The sequence below is a fragment of the Vanellus vanellus genome (assembly GCF_965231255.1).
Source record: "Vanellus vanellus genome assembly, chromosome: 1".
Classification (NCBI taxonomy): domain Eukaryota; kingdom Metazoa; phylum Chordata; class Aves; order Charadriiformes; family Charadriidae; genus Vanellus; species Vanellus vanellus.
In genome coordinates, this window is record NC_138905.1 from 211,648,215 (window position 1) to 211,672,192 (window position 23,978).

Here is a 23,978-nt window from a genome sequence, read left to right on the forward strand (position 1 = left end):
TCTATCATAATCCCCAAACATCTTCTTTGTTTACCTCCTAACACCAGGTAAATCTAAACTCCACAGAGCCTGACTATTATTTTTTATTGGCAATTTTTAAGGGGCCCAGTGCGCTGTACCTCTGCGTTCCTAGAACTCCTCTGCCTTTATTAAGAAGGCAAAAGCGAGGTTTCCTCCTGAACTTGGACCTGTAGGTGTCCTCAGGACTGGCCAGCCCGCTGGGGGATGTGGGGCATTGCCCTCCCATTCTTCTTATGGAACAAAAGTGTAATGGTAAGGACACCTTTCCAGGAAGGAGGAGTACAAAAGCATATTGCAATAGCCTATTACTTTTCATTGAATCAGCCCTGGGGAACAGAGCCCAGAACCCAGTCACCCCCAAGGCTACAGAGCAATGCTCGCTCATGCCATTTTTATTTATGTTTTTTTTTTTTTTTTTTTTTTTACTCTGGCTGATTCCTGAACCCTTTTTCAAAACAGCTGCAGTGACAGTGGAAAGGATCCCCTACTTCAACTACACCCCCTTACTTATGCAATGTTGTTTTGAACAGCTGCAGAAAAAGGAATGAATAATCAGGTCTTCCAGATCCTGCACTAGTGCACTAACCCCTGGACTGTTTTAAAATTCAGTGAGGCAAAGATGTGGATAAAGATATTGGAAGCTCTATGTATGTTTTGAAGAGAATGAGCTATCCTCTGGAAAGTATGGTTATATTTATTTTACAAACAGACAATATGCAGAAATATCATCTAGCTAGTGCTGGCTTCGCTGCCAAAGTTAGCTACCTATTAGTTGTTGGGTTTTAGCAAATCTTCTGTCCTGTTATCTCTGTTATTCCTCTTTCAAATCTTGTTGTCTTCTTTTTCAGATCCTGAATGCCTCAAAAGTTTCTAGATCTATTTTAAGGGACCCACCCAACATAAACAAACGTGCAAATTAGAGGATTGCTGTATACTGGCTTTACCAGCGAATGTCAAAATCAATATCTACTTCAACGTTTTTATTTTTTTGTTACTTGCCATTATACATAATTCAGAGAACTGCTCTTTAATCAAGTTGCGACGGTCTTGCTCTCCTCTCTGACCCTTCTGCAATCTCTCCTGGCAGCACTTTACGCTTCTCCAAGCCCAGCTGTGTGGCCAAGCTGTGTGTCCAACAGGCTCAGTTGCCCTAATTCCTTCAAGAGTAAAGTCTACTATTGATAAGGTTGAAGTCTTTACTCATTACTTCCATGCACGTGTTCTTAAAAAGCGGTGACCCACAGAATAACCTAATGGAGTGTTTCTTTTCTGTGCTGTGCTCACCAGCACTTCAATGCCACTTTCTACAAACAAGTGATAAGCTCCAGAGAACTACCTATGTTCCTCAGTCGTTATTTCTGATAGATATTTCATTTTTATTGTTTCAATGTTTTTTTCATTTTTCTCATTGACTCAAGGAGAGGACAAGAAGAAAAAGAAAATATAATATGCTTGCTTCACCACCCTCCTGGTAGATACACTCCAGACTGGACTGATTGAAACCCAAAGGAGCAGATATGTATCTTCCCTGGAAAAGATATTTCTTATTTCCTATGCATCTGCCTTATGAGTGCCCATGGTAAGAGGTTTGGGATTTTTTTTTGGACAAACTAAGTCTTTATTGAAACATCAAAACTCACCGAGACTAAACCTTGCCGGGAAGTATCAGTTTTATCATAGATTTCTTTGAAATCCAATATAAAACTTTGCACCAGAAGCTGAAAGAAAATGGCACTTCTTCCCCCAGTTCATCAGGTTCCCCAGCTGCTCACCAGGCCAATAACGGGCCACAGTTTGCTTCCCTGTAATTCTTGGTGGAGAAGGTTGGGGTTAGGGAGCAGATGTCTCCTAGTGAGAAGGTCAAATAGTTTCCCCAGAAGAGCAGAGTCTCTTCTGCTGCAGCTCTTCCATTTTGTTGAAGAGGTGCATAATTAGTTCCCCACACCAAGAACCAGACTGATTAGAGGCTTGATTGACTTAAACTCTCCACATTAAACACAAATGCACTAATTAGATGACTACAGAATCCTTTCCATAAATCTTGGTCCAAATAATATTTAACCATACAACTCTAAAAAACACGACCAAATTCAACCTCACTTGACCTGTATAACCTGGCCGTATAAACTCATCTGTGGGAGAGCCTGAAGTCTTATCCTGGCTCCCTGAATTAAGCTTTAAACGCCCATTTTTTGCTTCACACCCACCTAAGTACCAAAGCTTCAAATACAGAGAACAAAGAACAGAAAACCAGGGTCATCGTTCAAATCCCTCCACCACCAAAGAAGTTGGATGGTTTTTTTGGAACTGACAAATAAACCTCAGTGTTCTATATTCTGCTGTGAGGCTACGAGCCCTGCAGAAGCTGGAGCACATCTGCAACTCCAGGACTCCTATGCACAAATCTGAGAAAATGCTTTGAAAAAAGTAGCACACTGCTTATTATTTTTTTAGGTTGCATTACCGAATCCTATTAAATGTGCTATTAGATATGGGAAAATATTTTCTCAAACTACACTTTCTGCAAAATCTCATCTGCCATTGATCCTTCTTCTTTGAATTATCTCCAGCTTGGGCAGAACTGGCAGTCAGAGAGGGCATCAGTGTGGGTTTGCTGCCTGTTGGCACTGCTCTGCCAGGTCATGGTGAGGATGTTATGCCTTTGTCTGGATCCACAGTGCAGGTCTCTGGTTATTCCCAGAGGGCCACTGGGGTGCCCACGCTGCCCAGAACTCAGGGAATATCTCCATCCTTGGAGTTATCCAAAAGCCATTTGGACACAGTCCTAGACAACCTGCTGTAGGTGTCCCTGCTTGAGCAGGGTGGTTGGACAAGATAACCTTCCACAAGGCCAGGAGACATTGTTTCTAGCAAGGTCTGACCAAAGTGCTTCACCTCTGACTTGCCACCATGCACAACCCTGTGGTCCTTACCTTCAGCCCACAGCGAGGGCCCTTCCTGACTCATTTGCTATTCGCACATGCTACAAAAATGGGGCAGGGGAACACAGGGTCATCCCTGCTGGGAAGTGGACTGTGATCTGAGACAAATACAAGGCATGGACAAAACCATGTCAAGGAGTAGGGCAGCTGGCAAAGGAGGCCTGCCTGGCTGGGCAAGCGAGCTGGTGTGGACCTTTGCTGTTTGAGGTGTGACTGCTGTTCAATGGACCACTGGATCAGTCTGAATTGTGTTTCTGAGAAACCCCTAGATTTGGCTAACCAGACCACAACCTGGGCACCAGCTGGCTCCTCGCAGGCTGCGTGCCACCACCCCTCCTGTGCAATGTACTTGTATGGGCCCTGGGGCTGGAGATGGGGCACGGGGGAGAGGGACAGCTGAAGACAGAGGAGGGAGGTCCGTGCACTGCAGGGAGCAATTTGCAACCAAATAAAGGCCACTCCTGTCGATTTTTAATCTGTGTACATGCCTTTGTTGTCCTGCACATTGGCTGCATGCAATACAAGGTGCTGGCTCCAAGACAACCCAGTCCATATATACTGGTTGGTTGTGTAGGGAATGGGGAAGGACCTCCACCAGCAGGTATGAGCCTTGGGTTTGGCTGCGGGGTAAAGCAGAGCCTGGAAGGCAGTGGTGTCAGGCAAGACAGGGCTGGCTGACAAGGTCATTCCCATTCTGAATGAAATTCAAACCCCGTTTTTATCATAAACCCAGAGAAAAATCAATAGGTCAGTGAAATGACTAAACTGACTACAAATGTGGGTGGTGGGGAACTGCCAGTGCCCCACCGGTGATGACGAGGACTGCAGAAGGACAGATGATGCACTGTTCATATTTAGCACCATAAGTGCTTCTGCCTTCTGTAGGCTGCACCATCAATCAGCACGGAAACGGGCCTGAGCGTGGAGGTCATTCGCAAGGCAAAGCAGCTGGAATTGAGGCAGGACTTAAACATTGCTTAAAGCACTGCTGAGCTTGGACCACGTTGTCTTTCATTCTTGTATTCTGCAAGCCAGGCTGCAACACTGGATGCATGCAGAAAACATGAGCAGCCCTGGAAACGAGTATGCACCTGCAGCTCAGGTAGCAATTTGGGCTCCAGGTTTATTTTAATGTTTATCAATTTTTTAACATCATGCTTGCCACAAATTCCCATGTAGGTTTTCTCTGTGTTGCTGCTCTAGCCTGACCCTAATTCATTTGAAAGGAGCTCATACTGTAGTTGTCTGATGGGTTTGCTCAGATAATTACAACTCAACATTCACGCCAACTCTTCTTGTGCCTTAATTTGAACTGAATAATTTGGCACTTTGATTCGAAAACTGTGGGAGGTGGAAAATCCACTGCTCTCTGTGAACTTCTCTAAAAATCTTTAAACCCAGCATTTCTCTTTTGTTTCTTAGTTTGCACATTTCCGAACCATATGATGGTTAGTAGGAAATACTATCTTGTGGAAATTTTAAGAATTTCCAATGGAAGCAGAATAGGAAAAAGAATTGGTTTATGTTAAAGTTACTAATGTGTTTTAACAAAGGTATGTATTTATACTCTTTTTTTCAAGCAATCTTTTGATTTAAGACACCTAGCTACATGGAGAGGTTATGTAAAATGAACTTGCCTGCTACTAGAGTTAAATGCGTGATAGCTAAAGCCATTTCTTTCTGTTGAATACTGTGAAGAAAAATCACATCTCTCCTTCAGTGTGTCCAGCTGGTACAGCTAGTTTCTAAACATGTATCCAAATTACAAATATATTAAACAACAATTTATGTTCCGGTCCTGAAATCTCCCAGGATATTATGAGCTTAGGAATGTTAAGAGATATCAAAGGCACAAGGCATATATAACATTATTTTCCTATTAACTGGAAATCGTCTTAATTATCCAATAGTGTCTGGCCGCAATATTTTCAGTTTTATGTTAAATTGTGTTTAGTTGCTGACCACAAATTGACTTCTCTCAAGTTTTCTTTCAATGGCCTCTATACTGATACGCATATCCTTACAGTACACGGCTCTTTAAAGCCCAAAGCAGAAGTAGCACATTCTAAGACTGATCGTAAGATGGTTCCTGATTGGTAAAAATTTATTTGTATGATGATTACTGGCTCCAGTAATGTTTTCTGGATAATGCTCCACAAAACCCTATAGGGATAGCCTATCAGGAATACCAGTAACACGTTTTTTCTTTGTGCTGGGAACATTACACTACCTGAACTCATTCTTTATGGAATGAGTGATTTTAGTAGGGACTAATAGAGCATTAATTATTATAAAAATTAAAATAAAATTAATATAAAATCCAATTTTAGAGTCCAGAGCCACTTTTGTATGATACAGTGTCTTTTTTGATTTTCAGATCTAATTATTAAGGAAGTACACAGCCCCTTCTAATTCATCACATGCATCCCTCCCTTTAACTTATCTAGTTTCAGAAGGAAGACGTAGCAATTAGCTCATGTTTTTTTTCATTGGTAACCATCTTATTATTTAAAGTTGGTGCCACCAAGAACATTTATTGACAACTTTTTATTCTAATTCTTTGTCTCCCCTCTCTCCTTGAATTTCATCTCACTTATGAGAAAAACAGTAATTAAGACAACAGTGGAAAACAACAACACTGGGTCTTCAGACTATTCAGTACTTTACTACCAGTAATTGGCTTTTCACTGCAGGACAGTATCATAATTTTAATGTGATTTTTCAACTAAAGCATATAATGCAGCTCTTCATAGACACATTAATGAATGCTTACTGCTCCTTTATTGATTCCTGTATATTTACATTATCAGCCTTAGTAACAACTAAGACTTCCAGCATGCACTGTACTTCAAAAAAAAAAAAAGATTTTAACATGAAATACTTTCACTCAATGAAAGGTCTGCTTTTTATGTGAAGCTACTCAGGCCACAGTTTTTACAAAACATCTCCAAAACCACAGGAAGTGAAAATAAACTATGGGATTTATTTATTACAACTGAAGTGAATAAGCTAAAAAAAAAATCTGATACTCAGTAGGTTTTACCACTGTGTTATGCAAAAAAACCTCTTTAAATATTTATAATTGGACCCAGATTTCAAGGTTAAGGTCCTCATATAATAAACTATTACACTTTAAAAGAATGCACAGTTAAATAACCAGAACATTTATAATGTACATTCACAGTCTCCAACAATAGTTTTATGCTACAGTAACCAGCTGGAACAAATGGGAGTTATAGTAGTATAAAACCCTAGAAAAGCTGTGATTAATCAGGTATAGGTCCCTATGGCACGTAACGATGTTATTTGCATAAATAGAGGCAGGGGTATTCAAAATCACGGCTCAAGAAAAGAGGTAAGACCACTGGAGGAAGACAGTTGGAATTTACCCCCAAAAGGATCATTTACCCCTAAACATAGCTGTCACCGATCAAGAGAATGAAAGACTACATGCTTCTGTGGCTGCAGCCATGCTTTTCTGTTTGTAATACCATTATGTCAAGCTCAGCCACGAGCATCAAAACGGAAGAGAGAAAAATGAGGAGGAGGCAGAAGCAAAAGGAGGGAAGAATGAGGAACAGAAAAACTAATCTGTATTGCAATTCCACCAACCCACAGAGTTTTCCTGAACATTAATTATTGTTTGTAGCGTTACTCACTTACCGACATCAGGATCAGTGGCTTGGACTCTTGTTAACAGAGCTTTAGTGGCTGTATTCTCGTAGACGCATGCAGTGTAGTGATCAGAGGAAAACACTGGTGGATTATCATTAACGTCTTCTAAAATGAGATGGATTTCTGATTGGCAAAACCTGCCACCACCATCGGTAGCTCGGGCAACCAAGTTGTACGCAGGGATTTTCTCTCGGTCAAGAGGGGCCAAGGATTTCAGCTCACCTAAAATTGATTAAAAGCGGCAGCCATCATTACTCCTGTAGCGACATCACCAATTCTAGATAGTGTGAGTATCTCAAAAACATGTATTTCACAGGAACAGGAAAGAGAAAAAAAAATCAACCTTGCTTACTCCAATGATTGGATTAAAAACTCACAGCAGCATCACTTCTCACTGCTCTTTGTCCAACAAAGTGAGCCTCCAATATGAGTGCAGGGAGGACAAGCCACTCATGGTGGCCTTCAACAGCCTACAACTTCAGTCATATGAACACCACTGTGTTTTTCCAAGTCTGTCTTTCTGGTACTCTCAAGATTTATAGACTCCTAGACACAGAAACACATTCTGAATCTGATGACAGTAGCCATAATGAACTCTAAAGTTTTCTAATGGCTACTGTTCAAAAATAACATCAACATCCCCCTCTTCTCCCCACAAAGCAATCTCCAGCCAGCTCTGAATTCTTGTAGATCCCTCTGGCATCTCGTTTGAAATAAACTTCTTATTCTCATATAGAGATGGGTATCACAACAAACATTAACAGCAACGAAAAGTCATCTTATTCAGACTGTGAGAGCTCTACTGATGATCCATTTTCCACTGCACAGATAAAGAGCTGCCAAACATTGCCACATCAGCAAATAGCCACTACGAGTTGGAAGATAAGGTTTGGGTTAATTTTGTAAAGGGTGTAATCTGCAGTTAAATACAAAATTTATTCTTGAAGAGGTCAATACTTCCCCTTTCACACACTGTATAGATCTCCAAACACCTCTTCTTCTGTCAGTAATGCTATGGCAATAACGGGTGCTGCCTCCTGCTAGTCCGGCGGAGGACGCAGAGGGAAGGACTTAGTCTACCATTATGGAAACCAAATTCCAGAGAATAACAGAGGGGTGGGATTTTTATTCATGGGAAAATGGTTTTATTTAACTTTACTCCGTAACAACCATAAAATCTAGAACTTAGCAGAGATCAGTATCTTTTTCCAGAACAACTGCCAAATGTACAAGACCTTTGTAGCATTCCACTATGACCTCAAATTCATTGCTGATATCCTTTCTCCCCAAAAATCTGTGTATAAAAGGATTGTCTTTTTTACAGGGTCTAAATACCAATATATCCAGACCAAGGTGGAAGAAGTGAAGTCCAGATGTCAAAGACGACCCTGTTGGCATCTTCCCCTCTTCTGTACCAAAAGTATAGGACAAAACATGTGCCAGGACAGGCACATGTTGGACAGGGAGGTTATCTGAGACGGCCAGCATGGTTTCACCAGGGGCAAGTCCCGCCTGACAAACCTAGTGGCCTTCTATGATGGAGCGACTACATCAGTGGACAAGGGAAGAGTTACGCCTATCTGCACTTCTGTAAGGCCTTTGACATTGTCCCCCACAACATCTTTCTCTCTAAATTGGGGAGATATGGATTTGATGCCTGGACTGTTTGGTGGATGAGGGATTGTGTGGATGGTTACATCCAGAGGGTGGTGGTCAATGATTCAACTTCCAGTTGGAGATTAATGATGAGTGGTGTCCCCAAGAGCTCTGTATGGGGACCAGTACTTCAATATCTTCATCAATGACATGGACAGTAGGATCAAGTGCACCCTCAGTAAGTTTGCAAACAACACCAAGCTGAATGGTGCAGTTGACATGCCTGAGGGACAGGATGCCATCCAGAGGGACCTGAACCTTGGTCTGGGCAATCCCTGGTATCAATACAGGCTGGGGGATGAAGGGAATGAGAGCAGCCCTGTCGAGAAGGACTTCGGGTTATTGGGGGATGAAAAGCTGGACATAAGGCAACAATGTGCACTCACAGCTCAGAAGGCCAACTTTATCCTGGGCTGCATCAAAAGAAGTGTGTCCAGCAGGTTGAGGGAGGTGATTCTACCCCTCTGCTCCGCTCTGGTGAGACCCCACCTGGAGTACTGCATCCAGCTCTGGGGATCTCAATGCAGGAAAGACATGGACCTGTTGCAGCGGGTCCAGAGGAGGGCCACAAAAATTATCAGAGGGATGGAACACCTCTATGAAGACAAAGGCTGAGAAAGATGGGTTTGTTCAGCTTGGAGAAGAGAAGGCTCCAGGGACACCTTATTGAGGCCTTTCAGTAATTAATGAATATGAGCCAGCAGTGTGCCCAGGTGGCCAAGAAAGCCAACAGCATCCTGGCCTGTATCAGGAATAGTGTGGTGAGCAGGACTAGGGAAGCGATCATCCCCCTGTACTCAGCACTGGTGAGACCCCACCTCAAATAATGTGTTCAGTTTTGGGCCCCTCACATTGAGGTGTTGGAGCATGTCCAGAAAGGGCTACAAAGCTGGTGAGGGGTCTGGAGGACAAATCTTATGAGGAACAGCTGAGGGAACTGGGGTTGTTTAGTCTGGAGAAGAGGAGGCTGAGGGGAGACCTTATCACCCTCTACAAGTACCTGAAAGGAGGTTGTAGAGAGGTGGGGGCTGACCTCTTCTCCCTGGTGACAAGTGATAGGGCGAGAAGAAATAGGTTTAAGTTATGTCAGGGGAGGTTTAGATTGAATATTAGCAAACACTTTTTCACTGAAAGGGTTATTAAACATTGGAATAGGCTGCCCAGGGAGGTGGTGGATTCACCATCCCTGGAGGTATTTAAAAAAAGGGTAGATGTGGTACTTGGGGACATGGTTTAGAAGTGTTTTTTGTCAGGGTAGGTTAGTGGTTAGACTTGATGATCTTAAAGGTTCCTTCCAACCTCAGCAATTCTATGATTCTGTGATTCTAAACTACTAATTAAAGGCGGCTTATACGAAAGATAGGGACAAACCCTTTAGCAGGGCCTGCTGTGATAGGACAAGGGGTAATGGTTTTAAATTAAAAGACGGAAGATTTAGACTAGATATAAGGAAGAAATTTTTTACAATGAGGGTGGTGAAACACCAAAACAGGTTGCCCAGAGAGGTGGTAGATGCACCATCCCTGGAAACATTCAAGGTCAGGTTGGACAGGGCTCTGAGCAACCTGATCTAGTTGAAGATGTCCCTGATCATTGCAGGGGGGTTGGACTAGATGACCTTTAAAGGTCCCTTCCAACCCAAACCATTCTATGATACGTCTGACCTAACTTGAGGTCTGGCAGGGAAATGAAAGGGTTGGTATCCATTGTTCTGATTATAACATTCAACCTGGCCAACAAACACATTGTTCTTTCTCCTTCCTACCACCACCACTGAAGTGGTCATCCACAGCTGCCATAACTGGAACACCTGGCTGATAACCAAATGTAACCTAACTTTAGTGAAAGAAACCAGCACCCACTGATGTCAAGGGTTTAAGAAGGTTATTCAGAAACATTCAATTGTCATCTTACCGTTTTCTGGATCTAAGAAAAATTTATTGTTCCCAGCACCATAGAGAGAATAGCGAATTTCACCATTAGACCCAATGTCAGCATCTTTAGCACCGATTTTAAGAATGACTTTGTTTGATGGAATGTCTTCAGGAAACAGGGCTGTGTATGCAACCTAGAGACAAAACAGAAATGTAAGCTATGCTGTAACAGTATTTTATAGTCTTTGCACAACCTTTTTTTAAAATCTCTGTAGTGCATCTTCCTATATAGGAAACAATTTTCCTTTACGTAACACACTCCTAGAAATTCAAATCACCACTAAGCTTTGAGGTGTCACAAAAACAATGCCAAATTACGACTCTTAATAGGGCTCCTCTTAGGTGTTAAATGTGGTCTCATTTTCTATCATCTTCTGTTTGTTTCATCAACACCCATGAAATGGAAACTATGATGAGCGAGCTAATGAAGGTAACTGGTTTTATCACCTCATCCAGCAGTGTTTGAGGTAGATACACTGTGATTCCCCAGAGTGGTGCTTGCAATGACAGTAGTCCATCAGTGATAATGTAATGATGGGAATTATATGAGTATATACACACAGATATATAAAAGATTCTGTGCGCAGAACTGTTAGGGAACTCTGGGGTTTGCCATGTCTTTTCTTTCACACAGACCTTTCTGTTGCAGCAATATCAGTTCCCCACACTGCCTTTCCACAGAATAAGAGACAGCTAGCGCTGTGAAAGCTGTGATCAGGCCACACTACATGCATGCCCAACAACATGAGAGCAAGCTGCATTCTTCTGCCTTTTCCACTGGGTTTCTGACATCTGAAAGGTTAAGGAAGGTTGGAGTGAAACTCGACTGAAAACATTTCCACATTGGTTATAAAGGGAAAGCACATTTTTTCTGCAGGGGAGGAGTGGCTGCCCAGTGCCACCTCACAACGCTTAATATTTTCGGAAGCCAACTAAGGCCACTGTGGAGAAGACTCCTCTGCAGCCTTTACCAGACCATTATCCTTTCATCTTGGCTTCACAGGACTGTTTCATCCTGCTCTTCTCCAAGATCACTCCAGATTCCTCAACTAGGACCTTAAGGATGAAAATGAGCATTGCCAGTGAATACCTGTAAATAGCAGGGACACCCATAGGGAAACCATCTCTTTCAACACACGAGTCGACTAACTCACCTGTTCACAAACTGGATTATTATCATTCATGTCAGTGACGGTCACTTCTACAGCAGCTTGGGTTACAAAGAGGCCATCCGTAGCGGTGATGTTCAGATAATAAACGTCTTGCTCTTCTCGATCTAGAGGCCTTTTAACATAAACCTTCCACTCATTCTGAACCAGTCCCAGAGCAAACTTCCCTTTGGGATTCCCTCCTGCAACGAGACAAGCAACACGCAATGGGCTGGGGGTGTCCCTTCAGAACTCCCACCAGGTTTAAACACACAGATGCATCGCAGAGGACCTGGACTAAGCAGCCGTCATTTGTTTTACAGTGATCGGTGCTTTCAAACTCGCAGACTCAGGAAATCCGTAATGAGATTACACTCCCTGTGTTTATTGCCCCCTGAACGCCTTGTATGAAACTGAACCAATAACTTTCAGTGGAAACAAAATCCATTTAGCAGAGCTGAAGATGATCTCTTGTTTAGTTCCCCGTAAGGGCAATCAAATTCAAACTGTGAACAATCAATAGTCCTCTCAGGCTGGTACAATTGTCTTTCCACTTAGTCTCGGGAGAGGATGTAATACACCGTAGCTCTTGTTACCAAGACAATTTCATTAGCTGTTGATTATGCAATCAAGGACTGGAAGTGGGTTCTATTAAGGAATCCTCTAATGAAAGCTTTATCATACAGCTGCGCCGTTCTTCTGCTCATTAAAATTCTAGTTTTAAAAAAAGTTTACAAGACACGGGAAGACACATTAGTATTAAATAGTCCTAACAAGAGGTCGTTTGAGGAGCAGTTTGAAGATAAGCAGTACAATTAGATCAAATGTATCTGAGAGTGAAAGCTAGCGAAAGGAGCGCAGGAGACGAAGCAGAACAGCTTTTTATCGTGTAGTAACACTAACACTGAACCTGGCAATGTTGCTCTTCTACATCATTAAATTGCCTGGTGACAAAAGCAGGTTGGCAGAGGGAAAGTTTTAGTCCACATTATCCTCAGGAAGGGAGGACATGTCATATGCAGAAGAGTACAATAATGAAGGTGGGCAAGGTCGTTGTTAATGTTTCCAACAGTTGTTTACTCTGTCATCTGAAATGGTACAGTTCCATGAAGAAACCACCTTCAATCACTTTTCTCTGAGCCCAATCGACCAGACAGAAAAATCTCTTAGACCAATGTTGTGGCTTAACCTCAGTAGGCAGCTAAGCCCCACACAGCCGCTCACTCATTCCCAACCAGAGGGAAGGGAGAGAAAATTGGAGGGGAAAAAGTGTGGAAACTCGTGGGTTGAGATAAAGTCAGTTTAATGGGTAAAGCAAAAGCTGTGAGCGTAAGCAAAGCAAAATAGGGAATTCATGGCAGGTGTTCAGCCATCTCCGGGAAAGCAGGGCTCCATCACACGTAACAGTTACTTGGGAAGACAAATGTCATCATTCCGAATGTTGCCCCTTCTTCCTTCTTCCTCCAGCTTTTATTGCTGAGCATGACGCTATACAGTATGGGACATCCCTTTGGTCAGTTGGGGCCAGCTGTCCCGGCTGTGTCCCCTCCCAACTCCCTGCGCACCCCCAGCCTACTCACTGGTGGGGCAGTGTGAGAAGCACAAAAAGATTTGGCTCTGTGTAAGCACTGCTTAGCGATAAGTAAAACATCCCTGTGTTATCAACACTGTTTTGGTCACAAAACCAAAACATAGCCCCATATCAGCTGCTATGAAGAAAACTGAATCTACCCCAGCCAAAACCAGTAAAGCCAACTACCCAGTCTTTTTTGTCCAGCGTCTAACGTAACCTTGGTCTGTAAAAACATACCTGCACTTTTAGTGATTTAGGCTAGAGCACTGTAGTTATAGCAAACTCAAGTGCTATAGAAACTGTGCGAAGACATAGAAAAAGCATCGCTCTGCTCCACTGGGTGAATTTTAATTCCAGCTAACCCGCTACTAGCTCTTTCCCCACCAAATTAAGCTTTCTCCTGTGCTCTCCCATGCAGAAATGCAATCTGAGAACTACTTTCCATGTTTCTCATGTATAAAGATGGTATAAAAATATTAAGGGAATGTCTATTCTTTCTTGTAACAGGATCAAGAATGGGAAGCATGCTAGTATACTTCTGCTCACAGCTTGTTCAGGGTCCTGACGTGTGTCAGGATCTGTCCAAACTCAGTGGAAAGACCAGGTTCTTAAACTTTCCTCTCCAGTACTTGTGTTGAATATTTGAGTATTTTTTTTTAAAAAATCCAATGCTGATTTTTTTTTTTTTAGTTGCCTCTGCTGTCAAGCAATTAGGTGTCACTGGTTTTGCTTCTGATGTCACAATGCTGTCAGTTCCCAGGGACCTCCTTAGCAAAAAAACAAGGCAGAGAAGATCTAAACTTGAAACTGAGCTCAAAAGTAAGCAAAAAAAGTCTAATGCACATTTCATACCTTCCTTCTACATCAAAAAGCAGAAAAGAGGTCACAGGCTGTAATCTATGCCTTCTTCATTAGCTACCAATGACAAGATAGACTGGTTTCTATTTAATATGAAAAGTAAGTCAGTTGAGGCAGGCTAGGCAAATCTTTCTTCTTAAGCATCATCATTTCTGCTAGCTGTAACTGTGTCAAAAAAGCATGCTGTAATGAATAAGATTTCCAGAAAATTAGTCAGATATGCGTTATAATTATAAAAGGCCCTCTAGTCATACAGAGCACAAAACTGATATATCAAAACACAGATATTTTCTGTTGATAGAAAATCACCTTTGTAGATCAAAAAACCAAGCCGATGTCAATTTTCCCACTGATTTCTATGACAGTTTGGAATAATCATCAGAGGACTCAGTTAAACCTTGTTTAATCTGTTGTGTGATATAAACACATTTCTCCTAAAGAGGGTGACACAGTATGTCAACGCGCACTACGGGCCAGATCTGAATACATCCAAGGCAATAAGAATCTGTCCATTGGCTTGAGTCTTAATGTGACTTCAAAGAAGGTAGACCCCTGCTGACTGACATTAAATTCTCTCTATTCAGTTCAACACCAGCATAAAAAAGCTTAACTCTCCTTTATAAAAGGCTGCAATCTTGTCATAGTGGGTTTAATGTTGTAAACCATTAATGGAAATGGTCTTAAATGTTCTTATTTAGCTTCATGATATCAATCAGTGCTTTTCTGCATATTAGTCCTTTTGTAAAAGGAAATGATTAAGTGTCCCGAGCAACTATGAAGCAATACACTCAAGATATGGGTATCCCATTTCTAAGAAAAGAGGAAAGGTAAAATCTAATTAAAATCAGCTGGTGGCTTTTATGGCTGGCGGTAACACTAGCTTGGAGCAATTTTAAAATCACTGTTGCTTTGTTGTTGATGGAATGGCTTTTAAATCATACATAGGAATTTGGGGAGTATATATATATAAAAAAGGTCCTTGGAATCCCTTTTTTCCCCCTTTACTCCACTAGAAAAGGATCAATTTCAATGACCAAGAAACCTGTGCAATAAGCAGCAAACATGTAACAGTTTTTCTGCATGCCTTTTTCATTAGCGCTACCTTTCATTTTTTTTTGCTTCTCAGGACTGGCTATATGCTTTGTTGATGGAAGACAACGGTGGAAGTTGTACTATAAAGTGTAACAGAAATAATGAAATGTAAACACTAAAATATCGTCAAGGAAATACAGTTAAAAAATGGAAAAAAAAATCGACTCTGTGGCCCAGGGAACCATTTTCTAGTACTTATACATATGTCTCGACGCAGATCTCATTCTGCAGTGATTAATTAACTTTTTCACTAATATATGTAAGCAGATTCAGTTTCCTAGGGGCGTTCTAATTAATTAGTTTTTCGCTCTGAATAATGTAGCTTTTCTAAACGGAAGCCTCCTGACTACATGCATTAATGGATTCTTTAAAATCTTTTGGCAGTTTTCTTATGTTCTACTTTGAATGTCACAACAGTGAAGTGCTAGCTACAAAAAACACTCCAGTAACTTTTTAGAAAGGCTTTGAGGCTAAAAGAATCAGCATTATCTTTTATCTTTTGTTACTTGAAGTTTAAATAATGCTCTCCTTCCCTCCCTAGTCAGCAAATAGTACAAAGCCAAATCAAGCTCAAGTTTAAGAAAAGAAAGAAAACGGCCAGATACAAATGAAATGCAGAGACATAGTGATCCAAAATAAACAAATCCTGACACACATCATTACTAATGCACACACAGAGGGAATTGTAACAGCTAAAAGGGAACTGAAAACTAGAAGCCAACAGTATCGGTTTTCACTGCAACGTCCCAATCTGGGAGGGGGAACTGAATATTTACTAACTTCTTTATTTAGTTTCTCTCTTATATTTATGCATTTATTTAGATAGTTTCAATTCCCAATTAGAACTCTAGGCATTTGCATCACATAAAATCAATAGGTTTATCCCCCACCCCCAGTTTAAGATGTTGCATGTTTACTGTGCTGCCGAAATGATACACCCAATCCTCTTAGCTGTGCTATCATAAAATTGCAGGCACTGTTCTTCAGCCTGCAGCACAAGTCCTCCCCAAACACTGAAACATCCATTTCTCCAGAACTCCAGGATCTCAAATATAAAATAAAACCAAACAAAAATAAATGTCACTTTGCTCATACTGGGCAATCAACCCAGAAAAAAACCTGTTGCGTACAATGCCAGTTCTTTCTTCAAAAACACACTGTCCATCTTCCTTGCATTCAGCTGAACCAGGCTTGAAGACTATTGTTTGTCCTTACATTTATGAGCCTGATGGAGCCTAATTAACATCACTGAGGAACACAAAAGACTTGACTGTACCAAAGTCCTAGCAACGGACTTTTTTCCGGTGGTTTTTATTAATTTACCACAGTTAAATCTCAGTAATATCTGGCTGGGTCTAGGCTGGCTAGACATCCCAGCCAAACATCAGTGCAGCCCTGGTTTTAGCCCATGACCTTAAAAGAGCCTTCAAAAGAAAACTATTGTGCTCCCTAAGTGCATTTGTGTCATCTCACTTCCTATTGATTTTCTATTAAGATTTATATATCGTACTTTTGCCTTTGTGAACATCTCCAGCTGCTATCAAACTACAAATAACAAAGGGTAAGTGCAAAATCTTTTCCCCCACCATCAAATGCAGATGAAGGGGGATCTGAAAATGGCAACTACTTGCCAGAATATATATTTATCCACCAGAATGTGGTGAATAAACCCCTTTTCAAAGTTGACCAGAAGACTGCAATAAGTGTTTGTATTTCTCAAAAGAGTGCAAAGGGTTCTTCAGTGATCACATTTGACTCAGAATGTTTATTTCTTTCATCTCCTAAATGATGATTTTTTTCCATCTATCTTCTGTGTTCTACTTTTCTCCAGGTGCATTTGCACAGAGCTGTTTTTGGTGGATCCACATGTTATTCTCACAACTCGTTTTTTTCTCCCTTTTTGTCAGTGTCCTGTTTTTCCTCAGAGTTTGTTTATTGTATTCACAGAAGTTTCTACATCTCAAAATGCCTCCGGAAAGCTGGAGCATTTGAATATTTGTCTAGCTAATCTGATTTCATGAAATATTCAAGTGCAGTTCCTGAGCTCAACTTGGGATAAAGTGTGAATAGACTATTCTGTTAGTTAAACTATACTTTAATATGTTTCGACATTTTAATCAAAAGAACCTAATTTCTCCATGTGCATTTCCCAAATTCAAAGAATATATTCAAAGACAGTGGAATTTCTGAGCTCATACACTTTAGCAATTGTACAGTAGGCATTAGAGAAACTTTTGGGCTTTGACATCTAGTGTTTTCAGAAACTAAAATGCCAGCAAAATATCTGATGTATTTTAAACGGTGATAGAAATCAAGGTACAAAATCATCTATAATTTTTGAGTCACAGCTGACGGCTATTATTCCAAAGTCCAGTTATTGCTAAATTAACAGCATAGGAATGTGAAGAAAATGTTATGCAACTAGAAGGAGAATTCATTATGAGAGAAGACTGAAAGACTTCAGAACAAAGAGAAAACAGTACCTGCAGCTAATGGTCATGGTATACTAACATATCTTTGTTACAAACATGAAAGGCTTATATTTCCTATAGTACTTTCTATACTGGGATCCCCAAACTCCTTCAGATATCACCAAATCTTTTTCATGAGGCACTAATAATTTACTTTTAGGTATGTGGGAACTGAGGCACTGGCAGCTAATGCACCTTACCCAAAGCCTGCAAATACTGTATTTTATCCACAAGACTATTTTTGCCTCTACTTCGAATATCCTACAACATGTCACATGTTGAGTATCCTACAACACGTCACACTATAACCACATAGTCTTTGAAAACCTTTAAACTGAATCCAGACTTTCATGTAAGTGGTCAGAATTAACTTCTGGCTGCTTTGAAAATGATCCTACTTCTGATGTGTAACACAGACAATCTATGGCTAATTGGAACATCACACCTTTCCCTACACACCATCCCACAGCCATTTCCAATTTGAAAGCTAAGGAAGGAGTCTCATCCTCAAGAGCAAAATATACAAACTGTTATCCAGTTAGTTAAGTCATTTTTGCCCGTAGCCCGCTACTTTCATGCAGTCTTGTGTCATCCAAATTCTATCCAGTGAGAAAAATGTGGATTTGTCCAATAATCTGGTTAATAATATGCAATTAATATTAGCTCTTGGATTGTGAAGGTTGTGACAAAGTTGTTCCCTAACAAAATCTATTGGACAATGCAAACTGTAGGCAGAAAAAATAACTTCAGCACCCCATCATTCATAACATACTCACACAAAAGCCAGTCTGAATCTAGGAGAAAAGAATGATAATAAATATAGCACAATAGGAAAGAGCAATGTTACCACACTTTGAAAAATATGTTAGTAATGTAGTCAAAATTGCCTTATGCTGTATATAACAATGCATGGCAGCTAACTAGTGCTTCTAAGTGGATTACTATTTCCCTGGCCAGAAATCTGTGCTGATAAGACAACGGCATCCCCCCCCTCCCTTCCAACTCATTCCTCACCCCCCCAACAGTGGTATTTCAAAGTGGCTCCTGCATGCACTTTCCTATCTGAGAAAGAAAAATACTATTTCAAAAAATGTTAAATGCTTGGCAATGTAAGGATTTTCTCCTTAAGAATAAAATGTTCTTCTTCCCTTGTCTGAAACATTAAGTCATGATGGTTTCCACGCTGACACATCAATTACGATGGGTTGATGGGTCACACTACATTGCACTGCAGCAAATCATGAAGCATTAATCTTGGAAATTAGAGAGAGAATAACTCGGACAAATAGACACACACTCCCTTACCCTTTTTTCAGCTTTGCTAGCTGCTGCAAATTCTGTCCAAATTAAAAAAACAAACAAACAAACAAACAAAAAAAAACAGCAGAAAGAGATGCAATTGCCTGATTCACAGCGATAATTGAATTGAAACCCTGCTAAACATTCACCTAAAACTGGACACATGCGCACTTCTTCAGGAAAGCTGGTTTTGGGAAGAAAGCACGCAAGTTGTTTCTTACCTGTAATATGGTAGCTAACCTGCCGGTTGACATCAGACGTGTCTTCATCCCAGGTGCTAAGAACAGCCACAACTTCCCCTGGGGGGTCACTCTCCTTCACTGACCCTCTGTACACTTCATGCTCAAAGACCGGTGCATTATCATTAATATCTGTCACAGTAACTGAGACCAAGGTGGTTGATGACAAGGATAAAGCTTCCCCCAGATCTGAGGCCACCACTGCAAAGGTGAAAGCAGGATCCTTTTCATGGTCCAGATCCTTCAGTGTGCTGATCCAGCCACTGTTGCTATCAATGGTGAACGCTTCTGTGATCTTCTCCAGCTCTGATTCCACTGCAAGTGTATATGTGACCTGTCCGTTTGCACTCGAGTCTGCATCAACCGCTTTAACTTGCATAAGTTTTGTTCCTATGGGCATCCCTTCCATTATTATAGCGTCATAGCTGGCCGTTTCAAACATGGGCTTGTTGTCATTTACATCCAATACCTTAACCTCCACATCCACAGTCAACACAATGTCTACTTTGTCTAACTGAATGGTGGCCGCAACTTTGAAGTGAAAAGCAGGATTTGTCTCGTGGTCAAGTCTCTTATCCAGTTTTATGAGCCCCGTGTCTTGCTCTATGATGAAAACCCCATCTTTGTTGTTTTCAGTCAGCTCACCGTTAACTGTGCTATACAAAGCACCCTGATTAGGCAAAACATGCAGAATGTCAATGGTACTACCTATGAGGGTGTCTTCTGCTACGGTAAAAGAATACTGGGGCTGAGAAAAGGAAGGCAAAATAGTTTCTGGGGGTAAAACATGGATGTAGACAGGAATGAGCGAATGCTTTACAGGAATCCCTCCATCAACTGCTTTGACAAAGAATGACAGAACTGTGTTTTTCAGCTGGGTAAAGCTACCCTTGGTGACCATCCATCCATTGTCGGGATCTATTTCAAGCAGATCAGCTACTGAAACGGAGGCTTCACTATACAGAGAATAGGTAATTCGGGAATTGGCCCCATCGTCTGGATCTACTGCTTGCACTTGGGTCACCAAGTAACCTTTCCCAACATCTGCTTTGACACTTGCTCTGTACTCGACCATCATAAATTGAGGAGCGTTGTCATTCTCATCCACTACTATCACTCTCACAGTGCAAAACGTAGTCCTGCCACCTCCATCGAGGGCTCTCAAAAATATACCGATGTCACTTTCCAGCGGGTTCTCCCGGTCTAACCTCTCAGTTGTCAGAATCTGCCCGTTGCTATCAATCAAAAATCGGTCCTTGGCAAAGTCATTTATTATGGAGTAGCTTATCTGGCTGTATACACCTGAATCGCCATCTGTTGCCTTCACATGGATTACCTTAGTTCCAGGAGCAGCATTTTCTCTAACCTCTGCAACATAAACGCTCTGCGAAAACACAGGGCTGTAGAGGTTGGCCCCAAGGATCTGTATGTGCACCTGAGCTGTGCTGGTGAACAGCCCATCTGACACAGAGACATTTAGGCTGTACATGGGCTCCATTCTCTGTTTGCGATGGTTGGAAAGCGTGATAACACCACTCTTGCTGTCCATAATAAAACTGGTCCGATCGTTTCCTGATAGGATGCTGTATTCCAGTCTGTCAAAATCAGAGCTGTCGGCATCAGAGGCTTGGACGCAAGTCACAAAATGACCCCGAGGTGCCAGTTCACTCACATACGATTCATATATTAACTGGTTAAAAACTGGAGGGTTGTCATTCATATCTGTTATTGAGATACTAACAAGAACCTCACTGCTTAGTGGTGGGAACCCATTATCGGTTGCTCTGACTTTCAAGCTGCACTGCTGTATGAGTTCATGATCCAGCATCCGGGCTGTCAGAATTAGGCCGCTGGTGCTGTCTATATGGAAATAATCTGTGCTGTTAAAGGTGTCCTGGACTATCTGATACTGCACGATCCTGTTATTGTCAGAGTCAGCATCAGTAGCAACAACCTGCAGTACAGGAGTCCCAATCAAAGATGCTTCAGACAAAGTGGCGTTATAAGCCGACTGATCAAAAATTGGAGGATTATCATTCACATCGTTAATGATCAAGTCCACAGTGACCTCAGCTCGAGCGCCAGTGAGGGCATCACTGGCTCGCACCATCAGCTTGAAAAGAGAATTTATTTCGTAGTCCAGTGGGCTGATGACACTCAGAACTCCAGTATCAAAGTCGATATTAAACTGGTTGTAGGGATCTCCATCAACAATGATATAAATGATACCCTGGCCTTCTGGACTGGTTGCATTTATGCTTAAAATTGGCGTGTGTATTTCCACATCTTCATTCACAGAAGCCGTATAGAAGGGCTTATCAAATACAGGCATCGCTTTGTTAACAATGGTAATGGGCAGCTCTACCGAAGCAGACAAGGAAGGGTTACCGCCATCTTTTGCAAGAATGACAACCAAATACTCTATATTAGACAAATCAGAATTGAAGGCTTCTTTTAAAGTGACACTGCCAGTTCCTCTATCAATTTCAAAATGTCCATAGTCTTCCTTCAGAAGATAGGACACCTCACCATTTTCACCCTTATCTTTATCAATAGCCGTCACTCGATATATCAGGGTACCAGGCTCAGCATCAACTTGCACAGCAGCATAGTATGGAAGCCCTACAAACACTGGGGCGTTGTCATTTATGTCCTCAATGTAAACCCTCACCACCACACGAGCGACACGAAGGTGATCTAGTTCACGGCTTGCTTCCACCACCAGCTCATACAGCTCTTGTTCCTCTCGGTCGAAGGGGATGCCAGTTGTCTGAATGACTCCTGAGGTAGACTTGATTTTAAATTTGTTGCCTGGGTTTAATATACTGTATTTCAACGGCTCATTGAGGCGGTTACCGACAGCGTTCACCACAGCAATCTTGGTGATATTGGTGCTGTTTTCTGAGATAGAAGTGGAATACAAATTTTGTGTGAAATGGAGGCCACTATCCATGGCTTCTTTTACCATTATTGTCACCATAGCAGTGCTATAAAATTTCCCATCAGATACTCTTACTATCAGCATATAGTGGTCTTTGGAGAGGCTATTGTTTTTAATGGTGAGTACCCCTGTGCTTGAATCAATTAAAAAATGGTCCATATTGCCTTCAATTAGACTATATGTTAGCTCAGGAGGGATCTCTGAATCTGGGTCTGTAGCCTTGACTTTGAGAACCTCAACACCAACGTAGGTGGGCAGAAGCAAGACTGTCTCAAATACAGCCTGGCTGAAGACTGGTGGGTTGTCATTGACATCAGTTACCTCAACGGTCACTTCAACCGGACTCTCCGCTGTAAGCTGGGGATTCCCACTGTCTCTAACATGCACGTGGAAGTGGAAGTGGGCTATTGTTTCATGATCTAAATTTGCAATTGTTCTGATGGCACCTGTGCTGGAATCTACCGTGAAATACTTTTTTGCAGTAGATTCAACAATCTGGTAGACAAGCAAAGCATTCTGGTTGCTGTCAGCATCAGTGGCACGTATCACAAGGGGACTGTTATTTGCACTCCGGACAATGCTATTTACAGGAGCAGCTTCACTTATGCTGCCTGAGTACTGAGAGAAGAGAAAAACTGGTGGATTATCATTTTCATCAACAATCTGAATGTTCACAGTGGCATTCGATGCCATGCCTGCCATATTTGTTGCCTGTACGATGAGCTGATAGAAGGAAGAATGCTCATAATCAAGGGCCTTTTGACTGGTGATCACTCCAGAATATGGGTTTATAGTGAAGACTCCATCCACATTCCCATCTTTAACCTCATAAACTAACGTGGACTGACTGATTGCAGAAAGAGAGATGACAGAAGTACCAATATCCACATTTTCATTAACTTCTGCTTGGTATTCTTTGAGAGTGAACTTAGGGTGGGAGTTATCTGCCATTGTCACAGATATCCGCACAATTGCTGTTGCAGACAGCGGTGGAGAACCTTGATCTGTCACTTTAACTGACAAAACAAACTGTCCCATTGTGGTTAAGTCTGGCTCCTTCAGTAACGTAATGATCCCTAAAACTGGTTCAATCTTGAATGTGTTTCCCGTATTTCCTAAAACACAAATATCAGAAACAAATTAGAAATGAAATACAATGCACTGGATAATGTAAACTAGGAGCAATTACCTGTAATTTGCTAAAGGAAGATTTTTTTTTTTTTTTTAAAAAAAAAAAACACAAACAACAAACCCCCCCCCCCCCCCCAAAAAAAAAAAAAACAAAAAAAACAGAAAAGAATTCTAAAGGACCTTCCAGCTTTCCTTTCTGAAAATCAGGCATCTCACTAGATGGTATAGGTGTTTAAACCTTCAGAAACTGAGGAGCTGCTATCCATATCTTGATTCTGAGTATCAACATTTGAGCAGGTACGTAACTCCTACTGAAGTAGGAAAAAGCATCCCTAAATTATGGGAATTAGTCAAATACATGTACACCTAAGGCAAAGAAACTAGATCAGAGGCTAACAAGCCAATTACACGACAAATGGATAACAACTCAGGCTCTTAATTGAAGGGGATATTAAGCAACCATAGAGAAGATTACAGTAGTTCAAGACTCAAAGAACTGAATATAAAAAGGTTGAAGTGACATTTAGAAAAATACAACAGAACAAATAGCATAGAAAAGAGATTCAAGTATCTTGCAGCACAAAGGTTTATCATATGATCTCTGAGGACAATGAATCTAGATGAATGAGATTTAGCAGAAAATGTCATGAAATGTCTGTTATAACATGAAAGCAGGGATATCACTGACTGCATAAAGGTGAAAAGAGTGAGTTTGGATCAAGGACCTTCTTTGGGCTCTTACATTCTTTTTAGTCTTTTTGTCAAGCTCTTCTTTAGCAAGAAAGATTCAAAACTTTTTTATGTATCCCTACCCTGTAATAAGAGATCACCTTTATTAAGCAATCCATATTTTGCTGGTTCCTTGAGTGCCTGCCTAAAGTATAGGACGCTGTCTGTGTATATGGCAGGTATAAGCATACAGACATAGAATCACAGAATCATAGAATGGTTTAGGTTGGAAAAGACCTTGAAGATAATCGAGTTCCAAACCCCCTGCC

General features: G+C 41.3%; 1 protein-coding gene across 4 annotated transcripts in view; it reads right to left on the minus strand.

The window, feature by feature from the left end:
- Positions 1-23,978, minus strand: part of FAT3 (FAT atypical cadherin 3) — a gene marked incomplete at both ends in the record, with an annotated part of 338,041 nt that overhangs the window by 60,233 nt on the left and 253,830 nt on the right. For all 4 annotated transcript variants that reach the window (XM_082485358.1, XM_082485356.1, XM_082485357.1 and 1 more), the window contains 4 exons: positions 6,627-6,860; positions 10,209-10,362; positions 11,383-11,579; positions 18,891-22,964. In XM_082485358.1, coding sequence (XP_082341484.1) covers positions 6,627-6,860; positions 10,209-10,362; positions 11,383-11,579; positions 18,891-22,964 — 4,659 coding nt within the window. The remainder of the gene's footprint in view (positions 1-6,626; positions 6,861-10,208; positions 10,363-11,382; positions 11,580-18,890; positions 22,965-23,978) is intronic.